Source organism: Quercus suber, unplaced genomic scaffold (genome assembly GCF_002906115.3).
Source record: "Quercus suber isolate HL8 unplaced genomic scaffold, Cork oak 2.0 scaffold_720, whole genome shotgun sequence".
NCBI lineage: Eukaryota > Viridiplantae > Streptophyta > Magnoliopsida > Fagales > Fagaceae > Quercus > Quercus suber.
In genome coordinates this window covers 286,402-302,032 of record NW_027070160.1, presented here as the reverse complement: position 1 = coordinate 302,032, position 15,631 = coordinate 286,402, and the positions used below count along the sequence as shown (strand labels likewise).

The window sequence follows — 15,631 nt, the reverse complement described above, 5'->3', positions numbered from 1 at the left end:
GTTGGAAGAGCAAAGAAAGTCGTTTCACCCTGTTTTACGATTTTTATTAGTATTATGCCATTTGGTTTGGGGTATATTCTCTGCTTCGATACTCTCCGTTACAGAAAGAAATCAGCATCTATATATATATATATATATATATCCTTCCAGATTACTCACAAACACTTCCACCACTTTTGAATTTTCTCTTTCAAGCTATTAATCTCAGCCCAGGTGATGTAATTTTTTATTATTTAATTTTTAAATGGGAATGGTCAAAATGTTGATGTACTAACAAAACAATTCAACTTCTGTGTCTTTGATGTTTTCTTTGGCTAATTGTCATTCTTTCTATTTATCAATGTGTTTTGTTTCTAAAATTTGTTGCTTTGGTTTGAAGCTAGCGTTTTTAGATACTTCTTGTTATCGTTTGCTTTAGCCAATTAATTAGTTTAGTCGAAATTTGTAATTTTGAATGGTGGGTGTGATTCATTTTGATGGGTATTCATCAGATTCATGTGATATTCGATCTGGGTTTTCGTAATTATTATTGCTTGATCGGTGGTTTTAGGTTGTAATTGCTACCAGTTATGTGTGTTCAAGCTGGCATTTTGATTTTATCAGTGTTCTTATTGTTTGCTGTCATTACACATTTAAATTCTTTGCACAATTTGCATTGATATTATTCTCAGTTTCATTTCAATACAGATACAAATGTTCCTTGGGTCTTCTATATTCTAGTAAAAGTAAAAGAAAGCAATGTCACCTTGAGTATTATGGACTATAATGCTTATCTCTTGTTATCAAAGTTCATTTTAGTTTTAATGTTTGAATATCTGCAAAAGGTATATTATGCTGATGAAGGTTTTTAAAATGCAGTTTGTTGCTTTACCTGCTTATCGGGGACTTCTCTGCAGTCCATGAACTGTGATGGGAGTTTGTAAATTGCTGTTTCCAATTGGTTTGTGTTTATAATAAGGATGGTGAATTGTGACTTAGAAAACTGTTAATTCAATTCTTCAGCTAAATGGATTTATCTTCTATATTTTCTTGATTTTTGGATTAGAAAATCAATTGTGTCATGGACTAAACAGAATTGACTTCATTCAAAGGCCGTATTGGTAATTTGGCCTGAACTAAAACCGCACAAGGACTTTGTAGGCTCTGGCTTATGAGATTATCTGTTGACTACATATTTGTTGCTTGATAGCCTCAGAATTAAATTTATGGAGTCGCTAGTCTCGCCTCATGGACAAAAGCAGAATTTTCCTGGACGCAAGTTTTTGTCTAGTGGCTCCCTTAAAGATTTGTGGCTCATTGTGCGAGAAGGGTCATTGACCGATGTAGATTCAGCTTTGGCAATACTTAAGAAGAATGGGGGTAATATTAATTCAAGAAACATATTTGGTCTAACGCCTCTTCATATTGCAACTTGGAGAAACCATGTTCCCATCATTAGGAGGCTTCTTGCAGCTGGTGCAGACCCAGATGCAAGGGTGTGTGACTCTTCTGTTCCTTTAACTGATTTGAATGTTTTATGATAGGGTAAATTACAATAACCTCCTGTGAAGTATGAGGAAATTTCAGAAACCTCCTGTTTTCAGAAATGTTACTTAGTCCCTTGAGATTATTAGTTTTATTTTGTTTTTCTTGATTCTCCTTATAATGTAAACAGTTTGGTTTGTAAACACTATCTGTGGTTATTTTCGATGAGATATTAATTTGAAAAAATGTGTATTTTGACTCAAGTAGTAAGAGTGCATGAACGGATGTAGAGTCTCTGTTATATATAACAAAATCTCAAGGGGCAGAATATCACTTATGAAAACTATTGATGATATTTTTTACATTTCCCCAAATCTCAGGGGAGGTTAATGCAATTTAACCCTAAATAAATAGCCTGTCAAGTTATTATGTAGAGAATGTTGGTATTTGTTTTCACTATGTGATTGGATTGCTGGCTCGTATTTCTGATGAGTTGATTTTATTGAAAATCTGATACATTAGAGGGATGTTTTCCCTAATTATATCTTCATGGAGACAATCTGCTAATTCTTCTCATTATTATTCTGTCTGGATGGAGACATGCTTATAAGTTATTGATGTGATGATGTCCTTTACATCTGTTTTTCGTGGAATTAGAAAGCATAAAGGTCAGGATCTTGGAGGCTGGCTTGATGAGAGAATATGTGGTATTATTAGTTTATCTACCATCTTTATTTGCAATTTAATCATAAATGAGGAACCCTAAGGGAATTTATCAGAATATCTTTCTTTGACTCATGGAAGTTGGAAAGGCAATCACTTGTTATTGGAATCGCAATCAATTTGAGATCCTCCTAGATTTTAGATTCCAAGTTGCACTCAAAAGAGTATTTCATTTTTATAATTCTGAACTCCCGCTTTGCATGACCCTCACATTACCATATCAGGATGGAGAATCAGGATGGAGTAGCCTTCACAGGGCTCTACATTTTGGACATCTTGCAGTGGCTAGTATCCTTCTTCAATTTGGTGCCTCTATTACATTGGAGGACTCTAAAAGTCGAACCCCTGTAGATCTCCTATCTGGGCCAGTCTTGCAGGTGGTTGGCAATGGACTTAATTCAGGTATCCCCTGCTTTATTATGACATCCTTACTGAGGATCATGTTGTTATTTCTAAAAATAAATGTAGATGTAACTGGGAATAACCTGAAATTTTATGCATGTCTTCAGTTGCTACAGAGGTGTATAGTTGGGGAAGTGGTGCAAACTATCAACTTGGAACTGGCAATGAACACATACAAAAATTACCATGTAAAGTTGATTCACTTCATGGTTCTTATATCAAGTTGGTTTCTTCTGCAAAGTTCCATAGTGTAGCAGTCAGTGCCCGAGGAGAGGTCTATACTTGGGGATTTGGAAGGGGGGGCCGCCTTGGGCACCCTGAATTTGACATACACAGGTATGTTATTATATTTTTTTTCTTTGATGATTTCAATTTGAAATTTTTTTATGTAACCAAATTTTGTCATTGACGCAGTATTTTACTTATCAAAAAATATTTTGCATGCAACAGAGAGTTTAAGTTTTGGATGTTATTCTAAATTAACATAGTTTTCAATTTTAAATTTTTTCAACATATTGTCAAACTGAATTCTGAGCCTTGCACAGAATGGTATATATTTATATAATCTCTGATTCTCATATGCATGTTTGTGTAGGAATAGCAAAAGAATATGATCATGGGTGTAATTTGTGTGCTTGCATCCATTAACTTTAGTTTTCACTCACAAGCTACTGAGGCACAAACAGAGTGAAAGCCCATTCTTACCTTTGTGCTCAGATTTAAGTGCTTTTGGATAAAGTACAAGTTGAATTCCTGTATTTTTTTTATTTGTGAAAATGGATGATCTCACTTGCAAAATTCCTTCTTTCAGCTAATATGCTTTTTGTGAATTGTCAATCAGATGCAACTTATGATATTAATATATTCTTTGCAGTGGTCAAGCTGCAGTTATCACACCCCGTCAGGTGACTTCTGGTTTAGGGTCCCGTCGGGTGAAGGCAATTGCAGCAGCTAAACATCACACTGTTGTCGCTACAGAGGGTGGGGAAGTATTCACTTGGGGATCCAACAGAGGTAAATGATAAGGGAATTTAGTTGTATATTTCATAGAATTGTCAACCAGATGATATTTTGTGCCATTGTCAAAGACTTATCCATATCTACTCACTTATTGGTTAGCTAATGCGAAAGAGGCCTGCCTGTGTTGTACATGGACATGCTTGAGATATGGCTACATGCATGTTAGTGGAATGTTTGGCAGGAAAAAAAAAATATATATATATATATTTATTATTATTATTATTATTTTGGATACTGTATTCATGACTAAGACACAGACAAGACATAGTCTCAACGCGGTGAAAAAAAAAAAAAACTGAAAAAAAAAATGGCGGCTTCAATCTTAGACTCTCGAACCCTCTTTCTCATTCTCATTCTCATTCTCATTCTCAATCTGTTCTCTCTTTTGTTTTCTCTTTTTTGTTTATTTGTTTTTTACTTTTGTTTGCTTAAAAAGTCTCTCAGCCAAACATATATCTGTTTATTTATTTTTTTCTCTATTATTGATAGAGCATTTAGTTGCTGTTGTTGGTAGCTTTTAAATTGATTTTAGATAAGTTTTCTTAACATTTCAATGGTAGTTAATTTTTTACTAAAAGCTAAATATGCTTAAAAATATATAAAATAGACCTAAAAATATATATTCTTTTAATTAGTTTCTTTTCACCTGTTGTGTTGTGTCTTGGTTTTTCAAGAATTGTTGCATTGTGTCCTGTTACAGTCCATGCTTTAAAAATAAAGTAATGATACAGTAGAATGATAAAGATGTTACTTCTAGCTGTTTATGTGTTTCCTTTTATTATTGATTGATGAAATATTGACTTGTTTCATCTATTGTTGTGCAGAGGGTCAGCTTGGCTACCCTTCAGTGGATACGCAACCCACACCTCGCAGAGTGAGTTCCTTGAGGTCAAAAATTTTTTCTGTAGCTGCAGCAAACAAACATACTGCTGTAGTTTCTGAGACTGGTGAAGTTTTCACATGGGGATGCAACAGGGAGGGTCAGCTTGGTTATGGCACGTCTAACTCAGCATCAAATTACACACCAAGAGTGGTTGAATACTTGAAAGGCAAGGTTTTTTCTGGGGTGGCAGCCGCAAAATACCACACGGTTGTTTTAGGAACTGATGGCGAGGTAACTTTTAGCAGATTTATATTGTTATAAGACTTCTTAACTCAAAAAACTCTTAATCCCAGCTACCTTAGCTTGAGTTCAGTCTTCTTTTTCTATTCAGCTTTAACTAGTGTCAGGTCCTTCTTGTTGTATTGTTGTAATTTTTTATTTATTTGGGTTGGTTATGCAAATACCTTTCTGCTGTTCTGCTCTTACTTTTTCCAAACCTTACTTATCTGGGGCAGGTATACACTTGGGGTCATCGACTTGTTACTCCTAGACGTGTAGTTATCTCTAGAAACTTGAAGAAAGGTGGAACTACCATTTTGAAGTTTCATCGTATGGAACGGCTTCATGTGGTAGCTGTTGCTGCAGGGATGGTGCACAGTGTGGCTCTTACTGATGATGGTGCTATATTTTATTGGGTCTCCTCAGATCCTGATCTCAGATGTCAGCAGGTTTTATTTGATAGCTCAGTGCCTCTGATGACTTTGTCCTATCTTCCCAAGTGAAACGTGTTATTTTCTTGTAATCTATGTTTTTTTTTCCATTTTTTGTAGTTATATTCGCTCTGTGGAAGAAATTTGGTGAGTATTTCTGCAGGAAAGTACTGGATTGCTGCAGTTACAGCAACAGGTGATGTTTACATGTGGGATGGGAAGAAAGGTAAGGATAAGCTGCCCGTTGCATCTCGGTTACATGGTGTAAAGAGGGCTACTTCAGTTTCAGTTGGTGAAACACATTTATTGATTGTTGGTTCTTTGTATCATCCTGTCTATCCTCCCAATGTGGCTGAAAATCCTCAGAAGCTCAAGCTGAATGTCAGGGACGAGCCAGGGGAGTTTGATGAAGATTTTATGTTTAATGATCTGGAGTCCATTAATCTGTTATCCACCGTACAAAAGGATGACTGTGGGCATAGGCCCATACCAAGCTTAAAAAGCCTTTGTGAAAAAGCGGCGGCGGAGTGTCTAGTGGAGCCACGGAATGCTATACAACTGCTTGAGATTGCAGATTCACTGGAAGCAAATGATCTGAGGAAGCACTGTGAGGTATACTCACTTATTTACTGCCTAATTTGGTAGAATTTTATAAATGTTATGATTAGATTTTTTATTATTATTATTATTTATTGGTAAGTTACACACATGCTCAGTGGCTCTTGAACCAACAACTTCACTCTCCATCCCATTATTGTGGGAGAAGTGCCAGTTGAGATATAGCTCACTGGTGTTATAATAAGCTTCAAATGTACTTGTCTTATTCCTGTCTTTGTTGCTCCCAAGTCCACAATTTGTTGGTTTTTTCTTACAGTGACCATAAACAATCAATAATCCCTCCTCTCATATCTCAAGCATTGCTTTGTAGGTTTTTCAATTCCATTTCCATATGCTACTTTAGACCTCATGGCCAAACAATTTTTGGGAAGTCTGTTTCTTGTTCTAAATATTTTAATAAATCAATCTTTTTTGGTTCATTATTTCCCGTATTTCATGTCATTTTTCTTTTTTTGGGACAAACAAGGAATTGTTGGTATCAAGTTGGTCATTGGACTTACCCAAATTAAAAATAAAATCAATTGGTCACATGGATACACCTGCTTTAGATGTAATGTTCGTTATGTGGTAGGCCTGGGAAAGTTTTTTTTTTTTTTTTTGGAGGACAGCCTATTCTGCGATTCTGTTTGCTAAACTCATTGTAGGAAACAGCTAACCAGATTGCTAGGACCACTGGAGTTATTATTTAATTATTTTTGGGGCTTCACCTCCTGTACTTCATTCTCAAAAGATAATTTAATACATTGCAAATAAGAGGGTGTTTGGTACATGCACTTAAAAACTGAAAACATGTGTGGAAATTCGTGTGGGTGAAAAAGTGTGGAAATATGTGTAATGTTGTTTAAAAACTAAAAACATGTGTTTGAGTGGGTGTACCAAACGGGGCCTAAATTATTGTATATTGGATCAATGTTGCTGTTACCTTAAATATTGTGTGAAAATTGCCACTTGCTGCTTTTTATATGGTGTTCCCATCAAGAATTTCTATAGACTTTATTTTGAAGATATAACTTCCACCAAATTATTGGTGATAACGTATTTATTGAAGATGTTTTGCCTGCACAGGATATTGCTATTCGGAACCTTGACTATATATTTACGGTCTCAACCCATGCTATTGCAAGTGCCTCGCTAGATATTTTAGCTAACCTTGAAAAGTTTTTGGACCTGAGATCATCTGAACCGTGGAGTCACCGTCGGCTCCCAACTCCAACAGCTACTTTTCCTGCAATTATTAATAGTGAAGAGGATGATAGTGAGTGCGAGATTATAAGGACCCGCAACAACCACACAAAGAAGAAAACCGCCTCGAAAAGTGATAAGGACCAAAGAGTAGACTCCTTTTTACAACCTAAAGATAGTCCCCTTGAAGGACTCTGTAAAAAAGTTCGAGCTTTGAGGAAAAAGTTGCAGCAGATTGAGATGCTTCAAGCAAAGCAGTCTGATGGGCATCATCTCGATGACCAACAAATTGCAAAGCTTGAAACAAAATTTTCTCTGGAGAGCTCGCTTGCTGCGCTTGGTGTTCCGGTTGACACAACACAGGAAAAATCGTCATCTTTGGTTTCACCAGATGGAAAAGGCAACAAAAAGGCTGAGGTATCAAGAAAGCAGAGAAGAAAGAGCAAACAGAGCATGTCTCAAGTTGAGACAGCATCTAGTTTTTGTGGGACTGAAGTCGTTTCAAACCCTACAAAGGATTTCTTGGATGCTGGACTTTCTCATATTTCCAAGAATAAGGTTAGCTTTATGACCATCATAATACTCCCTGGGTTTTAAACAGTAATTGGATGCAATAATATGATTTTTTACTAAATGGGACTTAGGTTGATTATAGGTGCACAAAAGTTCTGATCAGGATTACTTGGGAGGAATTTGGGCCCAGGTGAATGTTAATGATTTGTGTGTGTATGTATGTGGTCTTTAACTGGTTGGTCGCTTATGGATCCGCAAAAATTTTCTGATGAGTATTTGGGAGGAATTCAAGTTTCTAGCCAAATATTAAAATTCACTGTGGTAATTTATGTGCATGCACATCAAAGAAAGCCGAATCAAGTCAAAACATGGTTCTTGAAAATACTCGTTTGTGTATGTTCAAAAGTAATAAAGTATATCCTTAGCCTTAGGTTTTATGACGCAGGACAACCAGAACAAAAACTAAACAATAGAAAAATAAAGGGATATGACTTAGGAGTCAGCACCTAAGTCTTGCTTGGAGTCAGCACCAAGCGGGGAAACCACTAGGAGTCAGCACCTAGGGTAGACCTGGAGTCAGCACCAGATCAAAGAAAGACCAGACGGCCATTGTTTTCATTCATCAAAAATATCAGCCATCTCCTCAAAGAGTACAATAAGTTGCTTATAAAGGATTACTAAACCCTAGTTCTAATTGGCTAGGAAACCCTAATTGCCTTATTACAAAAATAACCTTACTTCTAAATTAAAATACTAAAAGCCCAATAATTAAAAGCCCAATAAACTAATAGGACCTAAAACATAAAAATACAATGGGCTTGCAAACATAAATAATACTAAATAATAATCTTCTTGTGTTTTCCTCATCATTCTCCTCTGGTTGGAGAAAACTCGACCTTGAGTTCTAAAGTGTTGAAGGATTAGGATACTAACAAGTAACACTTGCTTCAAATCTAGAATCACCTTAGGGAGCACAAGGAAAAGAAAAATCTTGAATTCCACCACATCAAACTCATTTGGAATAACAAAATCAATGTGTGGAATCAGTATAATCTCGTCTTGAACCTTATGAACCATAGGAAGCATTGTAGCTTTAACCTCTTCGACTTCACCAAGATGTAGATCTTCAAGGACTGTGGAGGGTTGATCAGAAACACATTCAACAACTTCAACTTTCACATCATGTGCACCCTCTAATGTAATACTCTCTTTAGGCGCTATCTCTTCACCTTGCTGCTCTGCAATAGATTCATTTTCCTGCACGCATGTTAAAGTAACACTTGTTGAGGCATGTACGTTTGTGTCAACATTAGACTTTGGTGTTGCTGGAGGATTCTCAACGACCAAGATATCATCATCAATGTTGTCTCCTATTGGGGCAGCAAGAAGTTCATTGTGATCTAATGTCCTTGGTTTCCCAATTGAATTGGATTGAGTCTTCTTGTGTTGAGCAATCCTGTCTTGAATGTCTTTCATGAGCTTTACAGTTAATTCTGTTACTTCCCTGGTAGATATTTCCTTGGTAGATTGTTCAAAAGTGCATTGAGGACATGAAATGGGATGAGAATGAGGATTCATCGTATTTGCTTCAACTTGAAAAGCACCACACTGAGATTGGGGTATATACTTAGCTCGATAGTATGGTGACAAATACTCATCACAAAGCTTTTCTTTCATATCTTCCCACACACTGATGGCAGGTTCATAATCCACATAACGGAAATATTCAAGCTTCTTCCAAAACCTTTGTGCGTGTCCTCTTAACTTCAACTTGGCATACCTAACCTTTTTATTATCTGCCCAATTTGCTTGCTCAAAGAATTGCTCCATCCCATTTATCCAGTTGACAAAATCTCGTGGATAAGTATCATCACCATCAAAATAAGGTGCGTCAGATATTACCATAGCTCACCTTGTCAATGGTTAACTTACTGCACTTGATAGTCACGGGCTTGGCTCCTCAATTGAGTGGGTTCAAAACTGAAAAGAAAAATCTCTGCAATGAGAGTCTTCTGACGGGTAGCATAATTATAGGACAGCAACTTTTTTTTTTTTTTGGGGGTATGTGATTTTTTTTTTTTTTTTGGAGGACAGCCTATTCTGCGATTCTGTTTGCTAAACTCATTGTAGGAAACAGCTAACCAGATTGCTAGGACCACTGGAGTTATTATTTAATTATTTTTGGGGCTTCACCTCCTGTACTTCATTCTCAAAAGATAATTTAATACATTGCAAATAAGAGGGTGTTTGGTACATGCACTTAAAAACTGAAAACATGTGTGGAAATTCGTGTGGGTGAAAAAGTGTGGAAATATGTGTAATGTTGTTTAAAAACTAAAAACATGTGTTTGAGTGGGTGTACCAAACGGGGCCTAAATTATTGTATATTGGATCAATGTTGCTGTTACCTTAAATATTGTGTGAAAATTGCCACTTGCTGCTTTTTATATGGTGTTCCCATCAAGAATTTCTATAGACTTTATTTTGAAGATATAACTTCCACCAAATTATTGGTGATAACGTATTTATTGAAGATGTTTTGCCTGCACAGGATATTGCTATTCGGAACCTTGACTATATATTTACGGTCTCAACCCATGCTATTGCAAGTGCCTCGCTAGATATTTTAGCTAACCTTGAAAAGTTTTTGGACCTGAGATCATCTGAACCGTGGAGTCACCGTCGGCTCCCAACTCCAACAGCTACTTTTCCTGCAATTATTAATAGTGAAGAGGATGATAGTGAGTGCGAGATTATAAGGACCCGCAACAACCACACAAAGAAGAAAACCGCCTCGAAAAGTGATAAGGACCAAAGAGTAGACTCCTTTTTACAACCTAAAGATAGTCCCCTTGAAGGACTCTGTAAAAAAGTTCGAGCTTTGAGGAAAAAGTTGCAGCAGATTGAGATGCTTCAAGCAAAGCAGTCTGATGGGCATCATCTCGATGACCAACAAATTGCAAAGCTTGAAACAAAATTTTCTCTGGAGAGCTCGCTTGCTGCGCTTGGTGTTCCGGTTGACACAACACAGGAAAAATCGTCATCTTTGGTTTCACCAGATGGAAAAGGCAACAAAAAGGCTGAGGTATCAAGAAAGCAGAGAAGAAAGAGCAAACAGAGCATGTCTCAAGTTGAGACAGCATCTAGTTTTTGTGGGACTGAAGTCGTTTCAAACCCTACAAAGGATTTCTTGGATGCTGGACTTTCTCATATTTCCAAGAATAAGGTTAGCTTTATGACCATCATAATACTCCCTGGGTTTTAAACAGTAATTGGATGCAATAATATGATTTTTTACTAAATGGGACTTAGGTTGATTATAGGTGCACAAAAGTTCTGATCAGGATTACTTGGGAGGAATTTGGGCCCAGGTGAATGTTAATGATTTGTGTGTGTATGTATGTGGTCTTTAACTGGTTGGTCGCTTATGGATCCGCAAAAATTTTCTGATTAGTATTTGGGAGGAATTCAAGTTTCTAGCCAAATATTAAAATTCATTGTGGTAATTTATGTGCATGCACATCAAAGAAAGCCGAATCAAGTCAAAACATGGTTCTTGAAAATACTCGTTTGTGTATGTTCAAAAGTAATAAAGTATATCCTTAGCCTTAGGTTTTATTAAGTAACAAATTAAAACCTTATAGTTTCAAAAGTAGCAAATTAAACCTTGAGGTTTTCAAAAACAAATAACCTTAACTCATTTAAATAATTGTATTGGGTTTAATATAGGCTGAGAGTTTAATTTATTATTTTTTGAAACCGTAGGTTTAATTTATAACTTTTGAAACTATAGGGTTTAATTTGTAATTTTGAAACTACAGGTTTAATTTATTATGCCCCTAATGGTTTAAAATGGAATTTTACCTAGTCTTTTTTATATGCATACTTGACCTGTGTGACCCAGGTAATTGGCCGACAACTTTTGACACTGCACAGAATTGTCTTGCCCATGCTTATGCAAGGTTATCCTATGTACAAGGTTGCAGTAGTGTGTGTGTAATGGTCTCCAAGTAGCTCAACCGGTATAGTCTCTTGTCATTGAATATGGGATGTTTGAATCTTGCCTGTAGCAAAAACCAATCAGTGTCTTCGCCTGATATTAAAAGAGCAATCATCATGAAGTGGACCCCATAGATTCAATCCTAAACCATATAAATATATATATAGAGGATCAAGTTACACTTGGTGTAACTTTTCATTAATATTAAACCACGTAATAATTTTTTATTAAATTAATATTATGAAAACCTACTGTTAGGATTACATGTTTTTTGTGTTTTTAACAAGTGTGCCAAATTTCATGTCAATTTGATGTTAAAATACAAAAAACTTAAAATTTAAACTTTTATAGATGAGATAGCTATTTATATCTGATGATACAGAATGGAAGCTTGAATGGACCTTGATACAAATTTGATGTAGGATCTTTAAGAATTCAGCTCTAAAACTTGAAGAGTTCTTGAATAAATATTGATGTTTAAGGGTTTGGGTAAAGAAAAGATTGAATCTTGAATAAGTTGATGGCTTTTTGGTGTTAAAACAGTGAAATCCCCATGTCTATCAAAGCTTAGTTGGCTCCTTGCATTATCTCACCTTTACTAGGCCTGATCTCAACTTTGCTGTTCATCAAGTGTGTTAGTTTATGGCATCCCCTACTGATGTTCATCTTGTACATGAAATAAGATAGATAAAACACTAGGTAATTACACTAGGTTTTCCTAAGCTATCACACCTAATAGGAGAAAGCAATCACTCTCAAAGCTTAGAAAAGGCTGCTGGAATTTCATTAGAATCAATCTCACTATGAGTGTAATTGACCACAGTGAAGCCTTCTTATAGGCGATTGTTAAATCCTCTTCCTTGAAGGACTAGGACTCTAAAAAACCTATTCCTAGAATCACTAGGATTACTAATAATAAACCAAAAAAGACATGGTGGACTTCTAAACCAAGTAGGAAAAGGAATCAAAACATAAAATAAAATAGGAAAAGGACTCAACATTAAATAAGACTCATGGGACTTTGGTACAGCCATAGAAAGCCCATTCCAGATTTCTGGAAATTACCAACTTGAATTTATTCTAGTACAAATTAATTAAAACTTATCCAGCAGAAAATAAACAAAAAACAAACAATAAAATAAAAATTGATTCAAAATTTAGAATGACTAAGCAAGGTCCTAAGAGAGCCCTCCATCATCTGAAACATCCCAAACTAGAACCAACTTTCCCTCTTCTGTTACAAATATTTAAAGTGGGCTGCTACTTACGTCCCCCATTATCTAATAATCTTGAAAGTTTGCAAGACTAGAGGGTATAAAAAGAAAATATAATCCAATTGTGAATTTGTCAAAATGTGCGTCCAATAAAGAAATATTTAGTGGTGTAACATTACTTAAACCCAACCCAATATTTATTGATTAGTATTGCTATAGTGAGTATTATTTTGTACATTGTTGTGGTGGCTTATATTATATTCTATGGGATTTTTGTTAAGTCAATTTCTTTGTTGGAAATAGTTTGTGCTGTATATTTTGTTCACAACTGGTCCCAAGCTCGAAAAAAGAAAGGTTGCAGTAGGTTGATGGTTACCATATAATTTAGTCATGTTCTTGTTATGAGTTATGAAATAGTTCTGTTAACTTCACTCTAAATCTGATTTTATCGAACATTTGAAATCAACCCTTGGAAGCAGTCTGCCATTTGTGTCAAAGTTGTAATTGTACTGGTTTATAGCCATGATTATTATTTATGTCCTCATATGCTGGAGGGAATTTTTTTGGGTTATATTTATACAATTCATTGAAAAGTTAGAAAGATAAAATAAATATGACTTGAATATTATGCGCAGTTGTTGATCTTTTTGAACTATAATTTTTGATAGGAGGAAGATGTGAAGTGCAAAGGAATTATGGCTAACCAAGCCACCAAAGAGTCCCCCTTTTGTGTTCATGATGGTTCAGTCATGCTGAAAGGTAGGAATTTATTACCAACATCATCCAAGAAGAAGAACAAAAAGGGAGGGCTTTCTATGTTCTTGAGTGGTGCTCTTGATGACACTGCCAAAGATGTTGCTCCTACTCCTACACCCAAAAGCGAGGGCCCTGCATGGGGTGGGGCTAAAATTTCAAAGGAACGCACTTCTCTTCGTGACATACAGGATGAACAGAGCAAAATCAAGGTGAACCAACCAGCCAGAAGCAAAGACCAGGTGGAACATTTTTCTGATGGTAAAAGTGATGGGAAAATCCTGTTGAGTTCATTTTTGCCTTCTACCCCAATACCTGTGGTCTCTGTGCACACCTCACAGCCATCAGATGGAGAAACAAGCACACCTCCTTGGGCTGCTTCTGGAACGCCTCCCCAAGTTTCCCGGCCATCTCTCAGGGATATTCAGAAGCAGCAGCAGGTTTGAGACTTCAACTGTACCCCTCCCACCTAAAAAAAAAAAAAAAAAAAAAAAAAAAAAAAAAAAACCCACCCACTCATGCATGATTCCATTTTTGTACATATTGGAAGAAGTTTAATAGAGAGGTTATCTGGACTTGATTATTATTTGCTTAAAGCCACTTTTTTAGCAAATAAACTAGAAGTAAAATAAGCATTGCTAAACCCATGTGTGTGGCCTTGTTGTAACCATTCCTTCTATTTACTGTTTGTCCAGCTCTACTATGGGCTGCCCATGTATTGTCCTGAAATTGCTGTTATTTTTTATTTTCTCCTTGTGGAAAACTGATACCCTATTCGATTTTGTTCTGCTTTGTCTCCAAGCAGGGAAAGCAACAGCAGAGCCTCTCCCACAGCCCAAAGACAAAAATGACTGGGTTTTCAGTTGCTACGGGTCAGGGCTCGCCATCAGATTCTGCTGGACTGAACCGCTGGTTCAAACCAGAGGTTGACACACCCTCATCTATTCGATCGATTCAGATAGAGGAAAAGGCTATGAAAGACCTCAAGCGTTTCTACAGAAGTGTTAAGATTGTCAAAAACCAGTCGTAAGAGTGCCAGGTGATATTTTGCTTTAGCCATTAGCAGTCGAGGTTTCTTTTTTATTCAATGCTCACACTGTAAATTTGACTGTACAGCAGATTTGTACATTCGACTCTTATGATTCATAGAGTAGTCTCAATCTTCTTACCATTTTTTTGCTCTCCTTTCGTGTCTCAAAGTGGTAAATCTTAGGTTTTAGATGTGCTAGTTTGTAGGTTTGCTAATGCACTTGATATTTCTTTTGGAACATATCTGTTTCTCATTAGACATTGACAATGGTGAAATCGAAATTAAAAGAATGTCAAATCAGAAGATACGAGGTATGATTGGAAAGCATATAGCACAAGTTTCGATTTGAGGGATCAATCCCGACTCATGAATATAGAAAAATTGTTTATAGTTGTTACTTTCTTGTCTGAGTTGCCATCTTTTAGTTTCTAAAATAGCACCAAGTAGCAAGCTTGTTAGGAGAAAATTGGTGTTACAAGCTTTCTAACAGTATGTTGTTCGAACCATATTGAATTGAGGGTGGGAAGGTTGGGAACCTAGGAAGCAATAGTGAATCATCTAATGGTTTAGACAACCCATTTTGCAACCTTCATTTTGTGGAGAATTTTTGATGAACGCTGGAGAATTTCTCACTGAACCGAGGCCCTCGGTTTTGTGCACAGCTGCATCGAAACTAACCAAATTTGTAAGCCCGTTGAAACTGACCAATGGGAGTTGGGGTGACCGGTTTGGTTCGTGGTTGTCAGTTTGGTTTGGGCATGATTTATATATATATATATATATATATCAGTAAAATTCCCCCCAAAAAAAAAAATAATAATAAAAAAAATGCAAAATCTCCACAAACAAAACTAATATACTTCTAACAACCACATCATATTTTTGCATTCATCACAATGGAATGTTATAAATAAATTTGGTGCCGAACAATTGCTAGTTGCTACAACTCAAATTCAACAATAGCAGAATCAACACCTAGAGAAATTTTGCATGATTTGAAAAAAAAAAATTAGACCTGGAGATGAAGAACAACGAAGGATATGGAGAATCTGTGATTAGGAGAATCGGGATGTTCGATAGGTGAGGGGGAATGACGCTGTTGAAAACTACAAACAACTGTGTTGTGTTGTGGGTGTCTGCCTTAGAGAGACAATGGACTGATTGACTGAATGGAGGGGA

General features: G+C 36.2%; 1 protein-coding gene across 3 annotated transcripts; it reads left to right on the top strand.

The window, feature by feature from the left end:
• Window positions 1–28: 28 nt before the first annotated feature.
• Window positions 29–14,593, top strand: LOC112003898 (uncharacterized). 3 transcript variants are annotated; one of them, XM_024036122.2, is made up of 11 exons: window positions 37–213; window positions 859–1,475; window positions 2,412–2,589; window positions 2,697–2,925; window positions 3,464–3,603; window positions 4,434–4,723; window positions 4,948–5,160; window positions 5,263–5,754; window positions 6,826–7,500; window positions 13,338–13,862; window positions 14,228–14,593. In XM_024036122.2, the coding sequence occupies exons 2-11, from the start codon at window positions 1,206–1,208 to the stop codon at window positions 14,450–14,452; spliced, it is 3,237 nt and encodes a 1,078-aa protein (XP_023891890.2). In that variant the 5' UTR covers window positions 37–213; window positions 859–1,205; the 3' UTR covers window positions 14,453–14,593. The 3 variants fall into 3 exon arrangements, with proteins under 3 accessions (XP_065622637.1, XP_065622639.1, XP_023891890.2); XM_065766565.1 differs by lacking the exons at window positions 13,338–13,862; window positions 14,228–14,593 and adding an exon at window positions 7,598–7,702 and having other exon boundaries at window positions 29–213; XM_065766567.1 differs by lacking the exons at window positions 13,338–13,862; window positions 14,228–14,593 and adding an exon at window positions 7,587–7,664 and having other exon boundaries at window positions 30–213.
• The last annotated feature ends 1,038 nt before the right edge of the window (window positions 14,594–15,631 follow it).